Source organism: Garra rufa, chromosome 3 (genome assembly GCF_049309525.1).
Source record: "Garra rufa chromosome 3, GarRuf1.0, whole genome shotgun sequence".
Classification (NCBI taxonomy): Eukaryota; Metazoa; Chordata; class Actinopteri; order Cypriniformes; family Cyprinidae; genus Garra; species Garra rufa.
This window is the reverse complement of record NC_133363.1, coordinates 61,938,634-61,956,072: the sequence shown is the minus strand read 5'-3', so window position 1 is coordinate 61,956,072 and position 17,439 is coordinate 61,938,634. Positions and strand designations below refer to the sequence as shown.

Genomic DNA, 17,439 nt, shown 5'->3' with positions numbered 1-17,439 from the left:
CCACATGTGCTCTATTATGTTGCAAATGTGGAAAATTTGTGGACACATGTGACCACATGTGGAAAACATGTGATCACATGTGGAAAACATGTGGACACATGTGAAATTCATGTGGTTTTTCTGTAAGGGATAATTCAAATCCGTTAAAGGATTGTTAGGCTGCATTAATTAGGTCAGCTGGAACCGAAAACACCTCCCATAACATCTGATGCACTCGTTGCATCGTAAAAAGAATGGCATCTACGCTAATATTAGTCTGTTTCATTCTTATTCCGAGGTCACCGTAGCCACCAGACCCAGCCTGTATCCGGATCAGATGGTCACTGCAGTCCCCCGGATCCAGTCCGTACCCAGCTTAGATCATGGATCACCACCTGGAGATGACTTCAATAGCCGGATGAGCTCCAAAGGCGGATCATCAATAAAGACCTCGCCAACCTTGACGGCCATCGGTGCTACACCACGGGATCCTGATGAGTTCTCTACAATCGGACATTGGTACAAACTGTTGTTTGGTCTGGCCAGAGGAGAACTGGTCCCCCGACTGAGCCTGGTTTCTCCCAAGGTTTTTTTCTCCATCTCTGTCACCTGTGGAGTTTTGGTTCCTTGCCGCTGTCGCCTCTGGCTTGCTTAGTTGGGGACACTTTCCAGCGATATTGTATACTATTTGAACTGAACTGAATGATGATATCACTGAATTCATTGATGAACTGCCTTTAACTGAAAATTGATTGTTACAATAATGCGTTACTTACACACTATGGTGCTGTTTAAATACTGTGCAATTGCTTTGACACAATCTGTATTGTAAAAAGCGCTATATAAATAAAGGTGACTTGACTTGACTTGACTGCTGTGTGTGTGCACTTGGATGGGTTAAATGCAGAGGACCAATTTCAAGTATGGGTCACCATACTTGACAATACGTCATGATTTTCACTTTCACTAAAGTTCAACACATCTACTCAGTGTGGTTTTACTCCACCTAACAATGTTGCCACTTCAGTTTTGTTCCAAATACAAGGGGAGAAAAGACAAACATCTGTGTTATGCCTCTGGCTCGTTCAAACTCAACATGGAACAAGCCGAGACCAAGACAAATCCCACTATAAAAGCCGTTCCTAAAGCCAAGAAACCAAAAAACATATTGCTAAAAAAATCTCTTAAGAAGGCCAAGAAAGAATTAAGATCCAACTCTAATCAAACACACGTGAACAAGCTAATCAATATCTTCAGGATTAATAGAAATGTACTGGCAGGTGAGTTTGATCAAGGTTGTGAGTGAACCTTGAAGGCCAGAGTTAAGAACCCCCGCTCTGTTTCTGTGATAAGGAGCATTATATCATCGGCCATTTGTCCAAGGAAAATGTCATTGTTGCCATGGCTGCAACATTATGACTTTATGTTCAAGTACAAATTGTTTGTGTATGTGTATGTTTGCGAGTTTTTACAAGTAAACTATGAAACTATTGAGTTTAAATAAGTCTAAATAAGTTTAAATAAATAAAGAATAAATTATTGTTATTAATAATAATAAATCAGACAATAAAATAATAAACATGCAAGACAAGTTCATATAGCACAGTTTATACATAAATGCAATACATAAAAATAGTCATTAAATGTACTTAAACACTCAAACAAAAAAAAATACTAATTAAGAAACAATAATGTAAGAAGACATTAAATAAAACCGTAATCGAGGCATTGACATGTGCTTGAACTTGTCAGAAGTCAGTAGCGAAAAGGGGGTTGGGTTTGGAGTTTGAAGGAGAGTTCACTGATTGGCTTGGAACGTATTCAGAGTCTAGCCAATAGGAGACTGGCATTCTTTCTTTTAAAAGTCAGATCACGGAAGTCTGTGGTATTGTTATTGTACTGTGATCAGTCAGAACAGTTGTTAAAAACAATGAGTGGAAGAGGTAAAACCGGTGGAAAAGCCCGCGCTAAGGCCAAGACTCGCTCCTCCAGAGCTGGATTGCAGTTCCCCGTCGGTCGTGTTCACAGGCTTCTCCGCAAAGGCAACTATGCTGAGCGCGTTGGTGCTGGAGCTCCAGTATATTTGGCCGCTGTGCTCGAGTATCTGACTGCTGAGATCCTGGAGTTGGCTGGAAACGCCGCTCGGGACAACAAGAAAACCCGTATTATTCCCCGTCACCTACAGCTGGCGGTGCGCAACGACGAGGAGCTGAACAAACTTCTGGGTGGAGTGACCATCGCTCAGGGCGGAGTGCTGCCCAACATTCAGGCCGTGCTGTTGCCCAAGAAAACTGAGAAGCCAGCCAAGGCGAAGTAAACTGACTGACATCGTCTTCAAACCAAAGGCTCTTTTAAGAGCCATCTATTTTTTCTATGAGAGAGTGTTTTCTTTTATCCGATCAAAAGTCTAGAGTTCTGCTTAATTAAACTACTAAAAATAGCTGTATGACCTCTACCAAATGAAATGTTCCCCTCCAGAGAGGACACTTCAATCTTGATTTAAAAGAAAGTAATTTAGAGAGTGCTTTATCTATATAAGTGCGTTTAAAAACTAAAAAAATCTATAGTAGCCTCGGCAGTGACATTTTCTCATTTGTGTTTGCTTTACACTACAGTAATAAACCGATTTTAATAGAGAGAAAAAAACATACCGTATTGTATGTCTAATTATAGTGCAGTGATTTCCTGCAGTGAATAATTGTTTAATCACGATGTGTTAAGAAGATACGTATCTTTACTATACGTATACTATATTGCTAAAATATTACACGATACAAAGATGTATAGCCTACACTTTAAAAAAAAAAAAGGAAATAAAATATACATTGTGCAGCTTTGGTCTATTTTTGTAGTTTTGCCTGAACAAAACCAAACAGACTAAAGAACAACTGGGCGGGAACCACAAACTGTTTGAAATCATGAGACGCACAGTCATTGGCCAGCTTTTATTTCGAAACGCCAGACAATAACCAATGGAATGCCTTGAAGCTACTCCGCCCAATCAGCGCATGGCAGCGCTGATCTTAAATAAGCCTGTCACTCTCTGTGCGCCGTTATCTGTTTCTTTCGTGATTTTTGAAGTAGCGTTAGGAGTTACTTTAAAACAATGGCCAGAACCAAGCAAACCGCTCGTAAATCCACCGGAGGCAAAGCCCCGAGAAAACAACTGGCTACTAAAGCCGCTCGTAAGAGTGCACCCGCTACCGGTGGTGTTAAGAAGCCTCATCGTTACAGGCCCGGTACCGTGGCTTTGAGAGAGATTCGCCGTTATCAGAAATCCACTGAGTTGCTGATTCGCAAACTGCCCTTCCAGCGTCTGGTGAGAGAAATCGCTCAAGATTTCAAGACTGATCTACGTTTCCAGAGCTCAGCTGTTATGGCCCTGCAGGAGTCTAGTGAAGCCTATTTGGTCGGTCTGTTTGAGGACACCAACTTGTGTGCCATCCACGCCAAGAGGGTGACCATCATGCCCAAAGACATCCAGCTGGCCCGCCGCATCCGCGGAGAGCGCGCTTAAATTAGTTGTCTCAGCCACAAACTCCAAAGGCTCTTTTAAGAGCCACCTCAATGTCTCTTGAAAGATGATTTTCTTCAGTGACTTGTTGTCTGTTTGAACAAATAAGTTAAGGCATGTTTATATTTTAATTACTGATAATTTTGTTGTTAGCAGCACTTTGAAACTACTAATTTGTTTGCTTTCGAAGTATGCAAATTAGTTTATGAAAAACAGTAACGTTAAATGTTTGAATCACTAAACCATAAGAGCTTCACATTTTCACACAAAGAACACGTTTCCAAATGGTAAAAATTATGGCGTGAGCATTGCGGAATAAGCTTTAATAGATTAGTTTTTCCTGATTTAAAATAAAGGCTGATATACTAGGTCCTAATATAAATTTACCCTGGAATGTGTGATTAACAATACTTCTACGTTTTGAAAAAATGCGGGAAAATCAAACAAAGCAACGGAATCGAAAGGGGGATGGCAGTTGTCAAACATAAGGCAATGGGCGGAGCTAAAATTTTAAAGCATCTGATTGGCTCTTCTACGTATCATATAACTTTAAAATGGCCAATGAAGTCATCCTGTGGGTTGGTCCATGAAGATATGCAATCACTGAGCGCCGTTTTCTCCTTTCCAAATTAGCATATGACAGTGTATAAAAACCCGTGTGTTCTAGCAAACCTTTACTCATATTCGTTACTTTGAGAACGGAAAACAATGCCTGAACCAGCAAAGTCCGCGCCCAAAAAGGGCTCAAAGAAGGCCGTTACTAAGACCGCCGGTAAAGGAGGAAAGAAGCGCAGAAAGTCCAGGAAGGAGAGCTATGCTATCTACGTGTATAAAGTCCTGAAGCAGGTTCATCCTGACACTGGAATCTCTTCCAAGGCGATGGGGATCATGAACTCTTTCGTCAACGACATCTTCGAGCGCATCGCCGGTGAATCATCTCGTCTCGCTCACTACAACAAGCGCTCCACCATCACATCGAGAGAGATCCAGACCGCTGTGCGTCTGCTGCTGCCCGGTGAACTGGCCAAACACGCCGTGTCTGAGGGCACAAAGGCGGTGACCAAATACACCAGCTCCAAATAAAGCTTCATCTGATCAGCGAACCCAAAGGCTCTTTTAAGAGCCACCCATATTGTCTTCAAAAGAGCTTTGCCGCATTTTCTGCTTTAATATACTTACTCTTGTGAGTAGATTAGAATAATTCATGTGCTGCTGCTTTCTTGAGAATTTCTCAAACAAATCAGTAAGTCTCTAAAACGTTTTATATGTAAGTTTACTTTTGTTCTGGAATCTACCAGAGGAAAGTTCAATAAGAGAATGGTCCTTGATTCTTTAGTTGTTTCCTTGTTCTAGATTAGAAGTAAATGTCTGGATGGAGAGCAGGGGTGACCCAATGATTCTCTGAACCATCCTGATTGTCAGTTTTAACCTACTTTAAGTTTAGCTGCTGGACCCATACCAGTTATTGAGGTACATGTCTATGGCAACTGACTTTCTGTGGTGCAATTAGAAGTATATGTGGCAAGGTAAACTTTAGTTGGAATTAGGCCTTCGGGAAGGACATGAGGGACTCAATCATCTTTAAGTGTGCGTCTGATTTTCACTTCCTTTAACTGTAAATTGCACTGAGAGATGGGTAAGACCAGCCAACAGTTTAAGCTAATTTTAGCTGCTTTTAACAGCAGGGCAAGGCACATTTCACCTGTTTTCACAGCGCTTAGGTTTTATTAGTTTTGTTCAAAGAATACTTTGTGAAGGCAGATCTGGTTGTTAGATGGGTCAGAATTCCTGCATGTCTCTGTGGTTTAAACTTGGATACTGAGAATATTTAGGACTGCATCATCTCTTATATTTGGAAACCTTTACACACATGCATTCTCCGCTCATTTATAGTAGCAGAGGCTGCTTACAGTTAAAGCAACTGACAAAAGAGGAACAAAATGTAGGCAACTTCGCCAAGGAGCCAACAACAAAATGGTGGGTTTAGCCAGTGTAACCTTCTGTTTTTCTCAGTCAATATTGTGTCATGCTTTCTGACAGTGTGAGTAAATCTATTACCAAGTTTTGTTTTCATACAATATAACTTTAATAATAATAATAATAACAGCAATGACGCAGAGGCTACAAGAAATATAAAAACTGTTTCTATCCATGCTTGAATGCTTAAGAGGCCTGAGAAAATGATGCCTGAGCTAGTTATTGTGGTTTAACTTCTGCTCTGTTTCTGGTTTGACTTCTGCTCTGTTTTAGGCTATTTTTATTCAGGAAACCACACTTCTCACTTCATTACTAATACACATGTGGGAAACAAATTAACATGTTTTATATCTTGTTGTAGTCAAAAATTAATTCAGAAAATTGGAAATAAACTTCAGACAGCGGAGTCACTAATATGTGTTGAAATGCCTCAAGTGATCATGTTTGTTTGTTTGTTTCTTTGATTTTTTATGAAAACAAAGTATCTTCAAATGTATTAATGTATATTTTTATTTAATTTCTATTTAATATTTACTAGTAAGCTAGTGAATTCCATTAAACAAACAGTGATTTTCAGCTTTTACAGAAATTTGTAAGAGAAGACCTGAACTAAGCGAAGATGGGGATGGTGAAGGTGCACCATGATGCTCCTATTCTAGTTTAATCAATAGGTGAACCAGTCTTATCAATATACTTTAATATCTGTTGTGTATGAGGCTGTTGCATTTAGTATATAAATGTACTAAAAGAAAAGTTAAATATCTCTGTTAAAAAAATAAATATTTTTTCTGTCTCTCTCTCTAGACCCACCCTCTTCCTTGAAGTAAGGAGTTGGCATCACATCACAGGAAGTATCTGGTTTTGAACACACAGCATTGTGGCAGTATGGGGTCCAGTGCACTGTCCCTCGCCCTCTGTAAGTATTTTATTGTATTTTATTAACAATTAAATTTATACATACAGCATTTTTTTTTTTAAACCAACTTACAAATACGGAATAGTCCTACTTGTGTTTTTTTGATGATATGATACAGTGTGTAGCGACCAGCCGCAAAAAAAAAAAAAAAAAAAAAAAAGATACAAACTTATCACAGAATAATGCAATGAGAGTGCACCATTCTTTCAGTGTCTTCTGGAGGGTTTGCTAACATAAATCATAATTTAGAAAAACTGTTGTCGCTATGCACTGTCATTATATGGAGAAGCAGAAGCAAGACATTGTTTACAGTTTCCCCTTTTGTGGTCTGAAAAAGACGTTGTTCAGCAGATAAGCATCTACTGTTGTTCATGTGCTGAACTTGATGCGAGCAGTAACTGTTAACCAATGAGGAGAGATGAAGAGAGGTGTAACTGCATCTGTATTTGTAGCAAAGAGAGCTTGATGGCACATGCTGGAAGTCCAGCCAGAATAGCTTTACAATAGTCTAGAGCAGGAGTTCTCAACTCTGGCCCTCGAGGTCCATTTTCCTGCAGAGTTTAGCTCCAACCCCAATCAAATACACCTGAACAAGCTAATCAAGCTCTTCATCATTACTAGAAAGTTACAGGCAGGTGAGTTTGATCAAGGTTGGAGGAATAATAACACTGATTATCTCTTCAATATGGCACCTGTTAGTGCAGGCCCCAAGGGAACATTTTGTCCTCAAAAGCCCTACTCGGACGGTAATTGTTTCTCATATGGACATATTTAAAAATAAATTTACATATCACCTCATTGATAAACCTCATGCATTCAGATGGCAATCTGAAGAAAAGCATGTTCATAGGAAAGCAAGTTCTGTGATCCCGTGTACATGCTGCTCACGTGGCTAGTCACATGATTGTCAGCTGAAAATAAAATGAATTTTATTTACAAATGTATTCTTATTATTGTGTAAAATGTTAGGAAGGTGATCATAATGTTGTGTCCGATCGATGTATTTCACTATAATAAAGAATGGTGCAGCATTATGTGAGCACAAGTTTGTAAACAACTCCTATAGAATAACCATAACACACAGTTTAATCATAAATAAAAAGTGAACTGAACCAAAATATGAAAATTGTCATATTTTTGCATTTACAACCACTCCATATCTTTTTTTTTTTTTTTTAATAAATGCTTCATTTCTGTATTTGTACTATGTTTAGTGCTGATGCTGTTATGCAGCCACTCTGGGCTCATTCAAGGTAAATAATTCATTTGTTCATTTGTTTTGTTCACATCCCTCAGCTTTAAGCATAACAGGTAAACATATGAATGTGATTACAGCCAAATGAACCCCAAATATTAGCCAATAAGCTCATGGACACAGATGTGTTTCATCGCTACAATAATGTACAATAATGACAGTCCTGTCTCTGAAAATAACCAAAGATGATTACTGACATCCAAGGGCGGCACTTGGTTTCTGGACCCCTGAATAGCATATTGACTTGGGTCCCCCTTTCTGACCAGGGCCCTTAGGATCGTCCTCACTTTCCCCCATTACACTCTTAAAAATAAAGGTGCTTCACAATGCCAGTGGTTCCCATCCACATTCCTGGAGGCCCCCCAACAGTGCATGTTTTCCATGTCTCCTTAATCAAACATACCTGATTCAGATGATCAGCTCATTAGTAGAGACTCCAAGACCTGAAATGGGTGTGTCAGACAAAGGAGAGAGGCAAAATGTGCAGTGTTGGGGGGCCCATCGTGGTCGGGAACCGCAATGCCATAAAAGAACCCTTTTTGTCTAAATGTGCCATTAAGAACCTTTAACATCTGAAGAACCATTCTGTTTTATAAAAGGTTCTTTGTGGCTAAAGAAAGTTCTTCAGATTATAAAAAGGTAAGAAAGAGATGTTTTTTTTTTTTTTTTTTTTTTTTTTTTAAAGAACCTTTGACTGAATGGTTGTTTGTGGAACCAAAAAAAGGTTCTTCTGTGGCATCACTGTAAAGAACCTTTTAAAGCACCTTTATTTTAAGAGTGTATGGTGCCCCTGCTGACATCAGTCTGTGTTCACCCACAAACTGGAAATGAACAACAAAAAACAACAATTATATTGCTTGATTTTTAATCCAGTGATAAAATCTTTTTAATGTTTTAACTCAGTGGAAGCAAAACCTGTAGTGAAGGTGAGTCCAGATCAGCGTGTGTTCAGAGGAGAGACAGTCACTCTCACATGTGACATACAGGAAGGAGGAAACATTCAGTGGACATACAGCTGGTTTAAAGATGGTTCAGTCATCAGACACGTCACTGAGAGAGTCTACACCATCACATCTGATGAGTCTAACAGTGGTACATACAGCTGTGAAGTTAAGAGCATCAGTGATGCTGTTACACTCACTGTATCAGGTGAGTGTTCATATTCAAATGTTTAATGTTCATTGAAATCAAAAATCAAACGCACCACTATATCAATTTGACCATTTACAAGACAAATAATTATGCAAGTTAATAAACACTGTATCCATGTATTCGAATCGAAAGAAAGAAAGAAAGAAAGAAAGAAAGAAAGAAAGAAAGAAAGAAAGAAAGAAATTCAAACCATGGCCATGTAAATTTCATGGCTGTTTTCATGTTTATGAATGTTTGTACTGTTTTGTCAGCCAAACCCATTTGACCCTTGAAGTCCCACTGAAAATGTGCATTAATATTTTAATAACAGAACAGCTTTTTGTATTTTCACATCAATATGGTACAAAATAAAATTATTCAAATCAATGTGATAAACAAGTTGGGTCAAAAATAATCTGATCTAACATAATTAAAAAGTAAACTAAACTAAACTAATAAATTACAGTACTATATATATATATATATATATGTTTTTATAGTGTGATTTGTAATTAGTGATGGACTATAATTTTTATTTTGTTTACAGATTTACCCACATCTACACTGACTGTGACACCAGACAGTCCTGTATTCACTGGAGAGACAGTCAATCTGAAGTGTGTGATCGAGTCTTACAGTAACTGGAGATATGACTGGACATATTACCAGATGTACGAGTGGAGATATGAGTGGTATAAAGGCACACACGGTGTATTGTTACAGATGTCTGATCGTTACACTGTAAACAGAGACACTCTTACTATCAGAGCAGCTACTGAGTCTGATCAGGATCAATACTGGTGTAGAGGACAGAGAGGTGGAAAACCAGAATCATCACATTTAAGCTCTGCTGTTTTTCTAGCTGTGACGGGTGAGCTGAAATATCATTTCCCCCCTAATCTCACTCTATAATTACACATCTAGTTGTCAACCTGTGGTTTTGATCAGAATTAAATACTGTTTTGCTGCTTACTGGTTGGAGTTTAGTATAGTATGTGTTCATATCATAATTAATTCTAACTTTTCAACTATAGTTGTCACATGACCTCATCACATGTAAATGCTGGAAAGCTGCATGTGAAAACAAAACAATGTAATGATTTTTTCTATCCAATATTTTATTCAATTTGTATTCTTATTTATTTAGTTTACAAATATTCCCTGGAAAAACTTGATATTTAAGAGTGTTTTCACTCTTAAATTGAGTTCATTACTAATGATCATATTTACTCCTATGTGTATTAATACAGTGAGACCAACACCTGTAGTGAAGGTGAGTCCAGATCAGCGTGTGTTCAGAGGAGAAACAGTCTTTCTCACATGTGACATACAGGGAGGAGGAAACATTCAGTGGACATACAGCTGGTTTAAAGATGGTTCAGTCATCAAACACGTCACTGAGAGAGTCTACAGCATCACATCTGTGTCTGATAGTGGTCAATACAGCTGTAGAGGAGAGAGATCAGACTCACAGAGATCAGACATCAGTCCTGCTGTTACACTGACTGTATCAGGTGAGTGTTTATATTCAGATATGCTTAATGCTCATTTGACATCATTATTTTTTGGCTTATTTAAAACAGTATTTATGGCTCTACACTTCTCTTTTGTATCAGACACATCTGTTATTTTTAAAGGGCTGAATACTTTTGGATGCAGAACTGCATATGCATATGAATCCTCACTCCTCAGTAGTTCACTATTCAGTTTTTCACTATTCAGTAAAACGTAACCATGCTCATTTGTTTTTGTTTTCTTCTCTAGGCAAACACCTGTTTTTATAAAGATTAAGCTTAATGTTAAATCTGCAGGATGTATGACAGAATAATTTTTCTGATGCAGACAATCAAAGATTTTTCTAACATGTTGACTCTTCAGGATCTGAATCTGTTCTTGTTCTCCTGCAGGTCTAAAGCCAAAGCCTGAACTCACATCAGATCCTGCAGGAGCTGCACTGACAGGAAGCACAGTGACTTTGACCTGTCGCATGGATCTGTCCACTGGGTGGGACTTTTACTGGTACAAACACACACTGAACTCTGAGACAAAGAAGACAGAAACAAACTCCTACAGAGTGAAGATTGATTCAGTGTCTGATGGAGGCCAGTACTGGTGTAGAGCTGGAAGAGGAAAACCAGTCTACTACACACAATACAGTGATGCACTGTGGGTAAATGTTACAGGTGAGAGATCATAGTATGTGACACAACACACAGATCAGAGACAATCTACTGAACTTCTAAAACTTGAATTCAAAAATAAATGCAGTAATCTGTGTTTGTACAGTGAGTCCTAAAGCTGTGGTGACGGTACGGCCTGATGAACGAGTGTTCAGAGGAGAAACAGTCACTCTCAGATGTGATATAAAGTGGGGAGGAGACACTGAGTGGACATACAGATGGGAAACAGAGGGAACAAACTACCAATATAAAAACTCTGTCAGCCGAATCTCAACACAAGAGTTGAACATCAGCAGTGTTGATCACTTTCACCGCAGTAAATACACCTGTACAGGACAGATGGGGACACAAAGCTCTCAGCGCAGTGATGCTGTTACACTGACTGTATCAGGTGAGTTTGTGTGTTTGTTCATTATTATCAGTGTGAACAGCTTCTCTCTCAGTTTCTCTGTGGCTCTATAACTCCTCATGTTTTGTTCAGCTGAAGCTCAGGCAGCAGTGCGAGTGTCTCCACAGCTGTGGCTGACTGAAGGAGACTCAGTGACTCTGATCTGTGAGGTTACAGGCTCCTCTACAGGCTGGACGTTCAGCTGGTTCAGAGATGATGATCATCTGTCAGACAGCAGCAGAGGAGCTGGAGGCTCTTACACTCTCAGTCCTGCTGCTCTACAGCACACAGGAGTTTATACGTGCAGAGCAGAGAGAGGACCACCGGCCTATTACACAAACTACAGTAACACACAGCCACTGTGGATCACTAGTGAGTCTGTGGGACAGTATTAATGCTTGTATTCATTTGTGTTTAGTTGCACTCTAGTTTAAGGGAACAAAACCATCTGAATCCAATGCAAACGTCAAAAACCTCCTCTTACTTTCCTCCAATACTCAGATCAGAAGAACTATCAAATACACACTCATATGCACAACAAGGCCTTTCTTATTTCAAACTTCAGTGCTACATTTTAACTTAATTGTACTTAAATACAAGTGATTTTATTACAGAAATCTGTGTGCTGTCAATTTTGAGTGAGATGTTTCTCTTTTCAGGTAAATCGTCCCATATCTCTCTGGTGGTCAGTCCCAGCAGAAGTCAACACTTCTCATCTGAGTCTCTCTCTCTGAGCTGTGAGGATCAGAGTAACTCTGGATGGACAGTGAGAAGATACACAGACAGAAACACAGAAGATTGTTCAAAACAAGAAGGATCTACATGTCGAATCGTCTCTCTCAGCACATCTGACACTGGAGTTTACTGGTGTCAGTCTGAATCTGGAGACAAACGTCATCCTCTCAACATCACTGTACATGGTGAGTCTTGTTTCTAAGCTCAACATGACTGAATGAGTTTTTCCACGCCTTTAAATGCCACTTTAAAAAATTAGTCCATGAAAAGTACAATTCAATACATAATATCAGTGTTTTTGCTCATGATCTGTTTTGATATTGTTTTGATTTCTTCTTACTATTTGCCATAAGCACATGCACTTTTCTTGTGTTGTGTAGATGGTGATGTGATTCTGGTGAGTTCTGTTGATCCTGTGATTGAGGGAGATACTCTGACTCTACACTGTTTACATCGATCTACAAACTCCTCCATCCTCAGAGCTGATTTCTATAAAGACGGATCACTCGTCCAGAATCAGACGACAGGAGAAATGAGCATCACTACTGTCTCAAAGTCACATGAGGGTTTCTACTACTGTAAAACAGAGAGAGGACAGTCACTCCACAGCTGGATCTCAGTCAGAGGTGAGAGTCAGTGGAGTTCAGTCTCTGTCAGCTGATTTGATTTCATTCATGATCAAACAGTTATTGACAGTCGTTTATAAAGCAGCAGATTGGTGTATCCCCTTATGAACATTGAAATAAATTACCATAAATCAATATACAGGTAAACAAAAGTGCCATACCAGACTAATTGTTCATTTTTCAGCATTGTCTATTATGATTAAGGAAGATAATGTTTTGATTAAAGCACAACAACACTGAGGTTGCATATAGACATTAAGTTAAGCTATAATTTAGTTTGTGGAAAGTTACTTACAACCAATGGGCCTTTAATATAGCTATATTGTTCAGTAATGTACTTTGTTTGGCTTGTCTATCTTTTTTTTTAGTGTCAGAACCTCAGACGTCTGTCTTCAACATCCTCAGTTTTCTTCTGGCTGTTTGTCCGTATCTGCTGGCCACAATCGTGTTTCTGTTCAAATGCTACAGAGCAAGAGGTAACCGGTCTCTCTCCATCTCAGTGTCTTTTTACAAACTAAAAATAAATAATTAAATAAATATTTTCTGTGTACTTCACAGTTCCATCTGCTGAAGACCAAAGCCAGTATGCCGTGACAGAAGAAACATCAACCTGATATTAACGCTTTTAAAACGTCAGAATGTTTATCATACGGTTATTTCTACCAACATATTTGATTTACCTTATTTTTATTTTAGTTTACCTTTTATCATTAAACAATATTTTAACCGTGCTATTCTGCTTTTATATGCTCCTTTTGTCCAAAAAAAGATGTGATGTTGAGTGATGCTGAGTCTTTGTGATGTCTGTTCTTTCAATAAGACTTGGCAATGGTTTTGTTCACCATTTGCTTGTTTCAGATTACTTAAGTATTTAGTTAACATTATAGATTAAAGTTTCATTCTGTATAAATGTTGAAATTAATGTATATATATTCTAAAAACATGAGTAAATAAATATGTTCATCTAATAATAAACAAAAATGTCAGTCTTATATATTGAAAAGGAACTGAAAGGGAGGAACATTATGGTTTGACTTTTCAAAATCGCTGCTGTCAACATTTAAACAACTTCCACTGTAACTTAGAGCTTATTTCATACTAGGGACAAATCCTAGGGTTGTAAATGGACCTGTAAAACCATTTGCCCTTTCCTATGCCATATACCTTCTATGTAGATCTCAGAACAATTTGAAATTCTCAATGCATTCTATGGCACCTTTAACACATAAAACAAATGATTGAGATGCGTTCTTTTAACTGTAAGACACTTAGAAACCCTGTGCTGATGAAAAAGTAACGTTTTAAGATTAAACCTTTTTAACTTTATTCTGCATCGGAAGCGTTTTTCACTTTTTATCTAAAGACCTCTACAAAAACCATACAGTCTAAAAAGATGTTTTCAAAGATCAGTGTCATTTCGGTAAAAGTCAGGCATGTGATTGGCTAAGGACAAAAAAGCAGGAAAATATACTAAGACAGGAAAATATACCCCCCCCCCCCCCCCACACACACACACACACACACACTCAAAATCGATCATCTAATCCAGGGGTCTTCAACTAAAGCGGCTCAAGGTCCAGTAATGAACCCTGCGCACCAGCCGAGGTCCAGACAATTATATATAAAAAACTATGGTTTTTTTTTTTTTTTTTTTTTGCGAAACCAGCGTATCTGCAGCATATTTTATCTTAAATTCTACACATTTAAATACTTTTTTAAAGACCTGAACAAAATTTAATTAATAAATAAATAAATTATTAAAATGACTGTAAAAAGCATGATTATCAATTGAGATGCAGATTTCACAAAACAAAACAGATTTCTTAAATTATAAAATTCACATTTCAGCCTTCAAGAGTCCTTCAATTCTTATATTAATTTAAACAATTATTGTCAATCAAGTATTATATTAATTAACATATATTTTATTTCCTTAATTGTTTAAATTTGTATAACACATGATCTTGTCGATCCATCAGATAACATTTACAACTCTACGTGTTTGGTGCTTAAAACCATTGACTGATTTGTTTACATTGGTCTTTTTGACAACAGTAGACGTAAGAGCTGATTAAAAATGTCAGATCATTCTCTTCCAGCAGGAGGCGCTATCAGAATGATACACAAAACAGCGCCACAGCTGACTTTGAAACGCGCAGCGCTCATATTTATTCAATGGATAACCTTATAAAGTTCCATCGTAATTCTTGCCTTTCAGTCCCCACATTTAAGACCACCTCAAATAATTAAGTCTTTCTTAACCCCTAATAACACTACAGTCATCAATAAAACTGAAGAGCTTTATTTCAAGAACCGACTTTCAAAAACCCTAGCCTACACAAAATACGTTTCTTTTTATTTTGCAGAAGAGAAATATTAGGGAAGTAAATTAATATCAGCATATGAAGTATATTCGTCTATCATTGTCTCTTAGAGAATGTGCACATTAGATGCTGAAAGCGCTGTTTTTACTTTCACTTTAATATGTGCGGTTTTCACGTTGCTTGTGTGATATCCATTGGCTCACCGTCGTGGTTAAAAATATATGTATGAAAATACAGTATAAAAATTATATTTACAATATTTTGCGACGTAACCCCAAAATAATGCATTTTTCCATTTACGTTTTTCACTCACTGAAAGCTACATCTGTCTGCCGATCTCTACTCTCCTCACTGCACAGATTGTACCCAAACACTGACCCTAGAGTGCTTGATATAAATGCATTTATTAGAAATAGCGTTTGGCATTTTTTTTATGTCAAAAGCTTTCACGGTCGGCATGGACGCATCTTGCGGTCCGGAATACTTCGCCATCCGCCATTTGCGAACGGTCGCAAATACGTGACAAAGGTCACATTTTCAGGTCGAAAAATCCGGAATTCCGGATTAATCCGGAAAAATCACATCCCTGAAAAGTGCAGGAAAAGCTCTTTTGAAAGACAACATGGGTGGCTCTTAAAAGAGCCTTTGGGTTTGATCAGATGAAGCTTTACTTGGAGCTGGTGTACTTGGTGACAGCCTTTGTGCCCTCAGACACGGCGTGTTTGGCCAGTTCACCGGGCAGCAGCAGACGCACAGCGGTCTGGATCTCTCTCGATGTGATGGTGGAGCGCTTGTTGTAGTGAGCGAGACGAGACGACTCACCGGCGATGCGCTCGAAGATGTCATTGACGAAAGAGTTCATGATCCCCATCGCCTTGGAAGAGATTCCAGTGTCAGGATGAACCTGTTTCAGAACTTTATACACGTAGATAGCATAGCTCTCCTTCCTGGACTTTCTGCGCTTCTTTCCTCCTTTACCGGCGGTCTTAGTGACGGCCTTCTTTGAGCCCTTCTTGGGCGCTGACTTTGCTGGTTCAGGCATTGTCCTTCTCTCTCAAAGTAACGAATGTGAATAATTGTTTGTCAGAACACATGGGTTTTTATACACTATCGTATGCAAATTTTGAAAGGGGAAATGCTGGTCTGTGATTGTCTATCTCAATGGATCAACCCACAGAATGATTTCATTGGCCAGATTAAAGCCAATCAGTTGCTCTAAAATTTTAACCCCGCCCATCGGCTTATCTGGTTCTGTTTCTTTGTTTCATTTTCCCGCCTTTTTCGAGATGTATAACAAATTAAGTTTCATGGTTCGTTGTAACTGCATTCAAAGCCGTGCACAACCCACACAAACACAAGAAAATAACTACAATAACTACGAACAGTGCAGGTTATGTTACTGTACTATTTTAACGAGACTGGTTGGGACTAAAAAGCAGCCCTTTCCTTACTTTCTGGCACAAAGCAGCCCACAGCACTCTACACATAACACAACACAATTTTGCAAATACCACTTATTGACTTAAAAACACAATGTTGTATTTCATTTATATATTTTTCTATACATGCAATTAGAATACCTGCCTTTATTGTTGGACTTTTACTACTGAAATTAACTCAATTTCATTTCCATGCACACAGTTTACAAATGCAGTTAGACCGCAGCACTGAGTCAAAGTAGGATAAACAAAAACTCATGTGGGCCGCGTAAGTGTTTATTTAAATTAATGGAAAGTTACATAATTAACTTAACTAGAATTTTCCTTTTTGCATTTCAAATGAACAACTCACAACTGAAGCTGAACATTGATGCAATATCACAACTAACGATTAAACAAATTAGAAGCTTGCTCTTTGTGCGAAAATGTGGGTGGCTCTTAAAAGAGCCTTTGGTTGTTTGTCTTTTCAGAAATCACTTAACCTCCGAATCCGTACAGAGTGCGTCCCTGTCGTTTCAGAGCATAAACAACATCCATAGCGGTAACGGTCTTTCTTTTAGCGTGTTCAGTATAGGTCACAGCATCACGAATAACGTTCTCCAGAAACACCTTCAACACACCACGGGTTTCCTCGTAGATCAGACCAGAAATACGCTTGACTCCGCCACGACGAGCAAGACGACGAATAGCGGGTTTAGTGATTCCCTGGATGTTATCACGAAGAACTTTTCGGTGACGCTTAGCGCCTCCTTTTCCAAGTCCTTTGCCGCCTTTTCCTCTTCCAGACATCGTAAGACACTTTCTTCACAAAAATAAAAATTGTATGATAGACTATGAAGAGGCGAAGCTTTTATGCTTGACTATAGGACCTAGTTGAAACCACAATACTGGGCGGTACTAAACGTCATCAGTTAGGCCTTATTCAAATCTGAGCATGTCTTCCGGTGCTTGAATGTGGAAATAATTTTAAACAAA

The 17,439-nt window shown here is 38.5% G+C and overlaps 5 protein-coding genes and 1 pseudogene across 5 annotated transcripts; 4 read left to right on the top strand and 2 right to left on the bottom strand.

The window, feature by feature from the left end:
• LOC141331425 (uncharacterized) overlaps positions 1-2,296 on the top strand; it is a 126,699-nt pseudogene extending 124,403 nt beyond the window's left edge.
• A 789-nt stretch (positions 2,297-3,085) lies between these two features.
• Positions 3,086-3,496, top strand: LOC141331432 (histone H3-like). The gene has a single exon (XM_073836484.1). The coding sequence runs from the start codon at positions 3,086-3,088 to the stop codon at positions 3,494-3,496; it is 411 nt and encodes a 136-aa protein (XP_073692585.1).
• Positions 3,497-4,201: 705 nt separating this feature from the next.
• Positions 4,202-4,642, top strand: LOC141331436 (histone H2B-like). The gene has a single exon (XM_073836488.1). It carries the CDS (start codon positions 4,202-4,204, stop codon positions 4,574-4,576), a length of 375 nt encoding a protein of 124 aa, XP_073692589.1. The 3' UTR covers positions 4,577-4,642.
• A 2,429-nt stretch (positions 4,643-7,071) lies between these two features.
• LOC141331696 (cell adhesion molecule CEACAM5-like) lies at positions 7,072-13,315 on the top strand. The gene is made up of 11 exons (XM_073836731.1): positions 7,072-7,132; positions 8,545-8,790; positions 9,320-9,643; positions 10,023-10,286; positions 10,680-10,968; positions 11,063-11,343; positions 11,434-11,712; positions 12,000-12,260; positions 12,456-12,701; positions 13,070-13,177; positions 13,260-13,315. Exons 1-11 carry the CDS (start codon positions 7,072-7,074, stop codon positions 13,313-13,315), a joined length of 2,415 nt encoding a protein of 804 aa, XP_073692832.1.
• Positions 13,316-15,620: 2,305 nt separating this feature from the next.
• LOC141331433 (histone H2B-like) lies at positions 15,621-17,263 on the bottom strand. The gene has a single exon (XM_073836485.1). The coding sequence runs from the start codon at positions 16,065-16,067 to the stop codon at positions 15,693-15,695; it is 375 nt and encodes a 124-aa protein (XP_073692586.1). The 5' UTR covers positions 16,068-17,263; the 3' UTR covers positions 15,621-15,692.
• Positions 16,942-17,253, bottom strand: LOC141331695 (histone H4). Its single transcript, XM_073836730.1, has one exon. The coding sequence runs from the start codon at positions 17,251-17,253 to the stop codon at positions 16,942-16,944; it is 312 nt and encodes a 103-aa protein (XP_073692831.1).
• Positions 17,264-17,439: the final 176 nt, after the last annotated feature.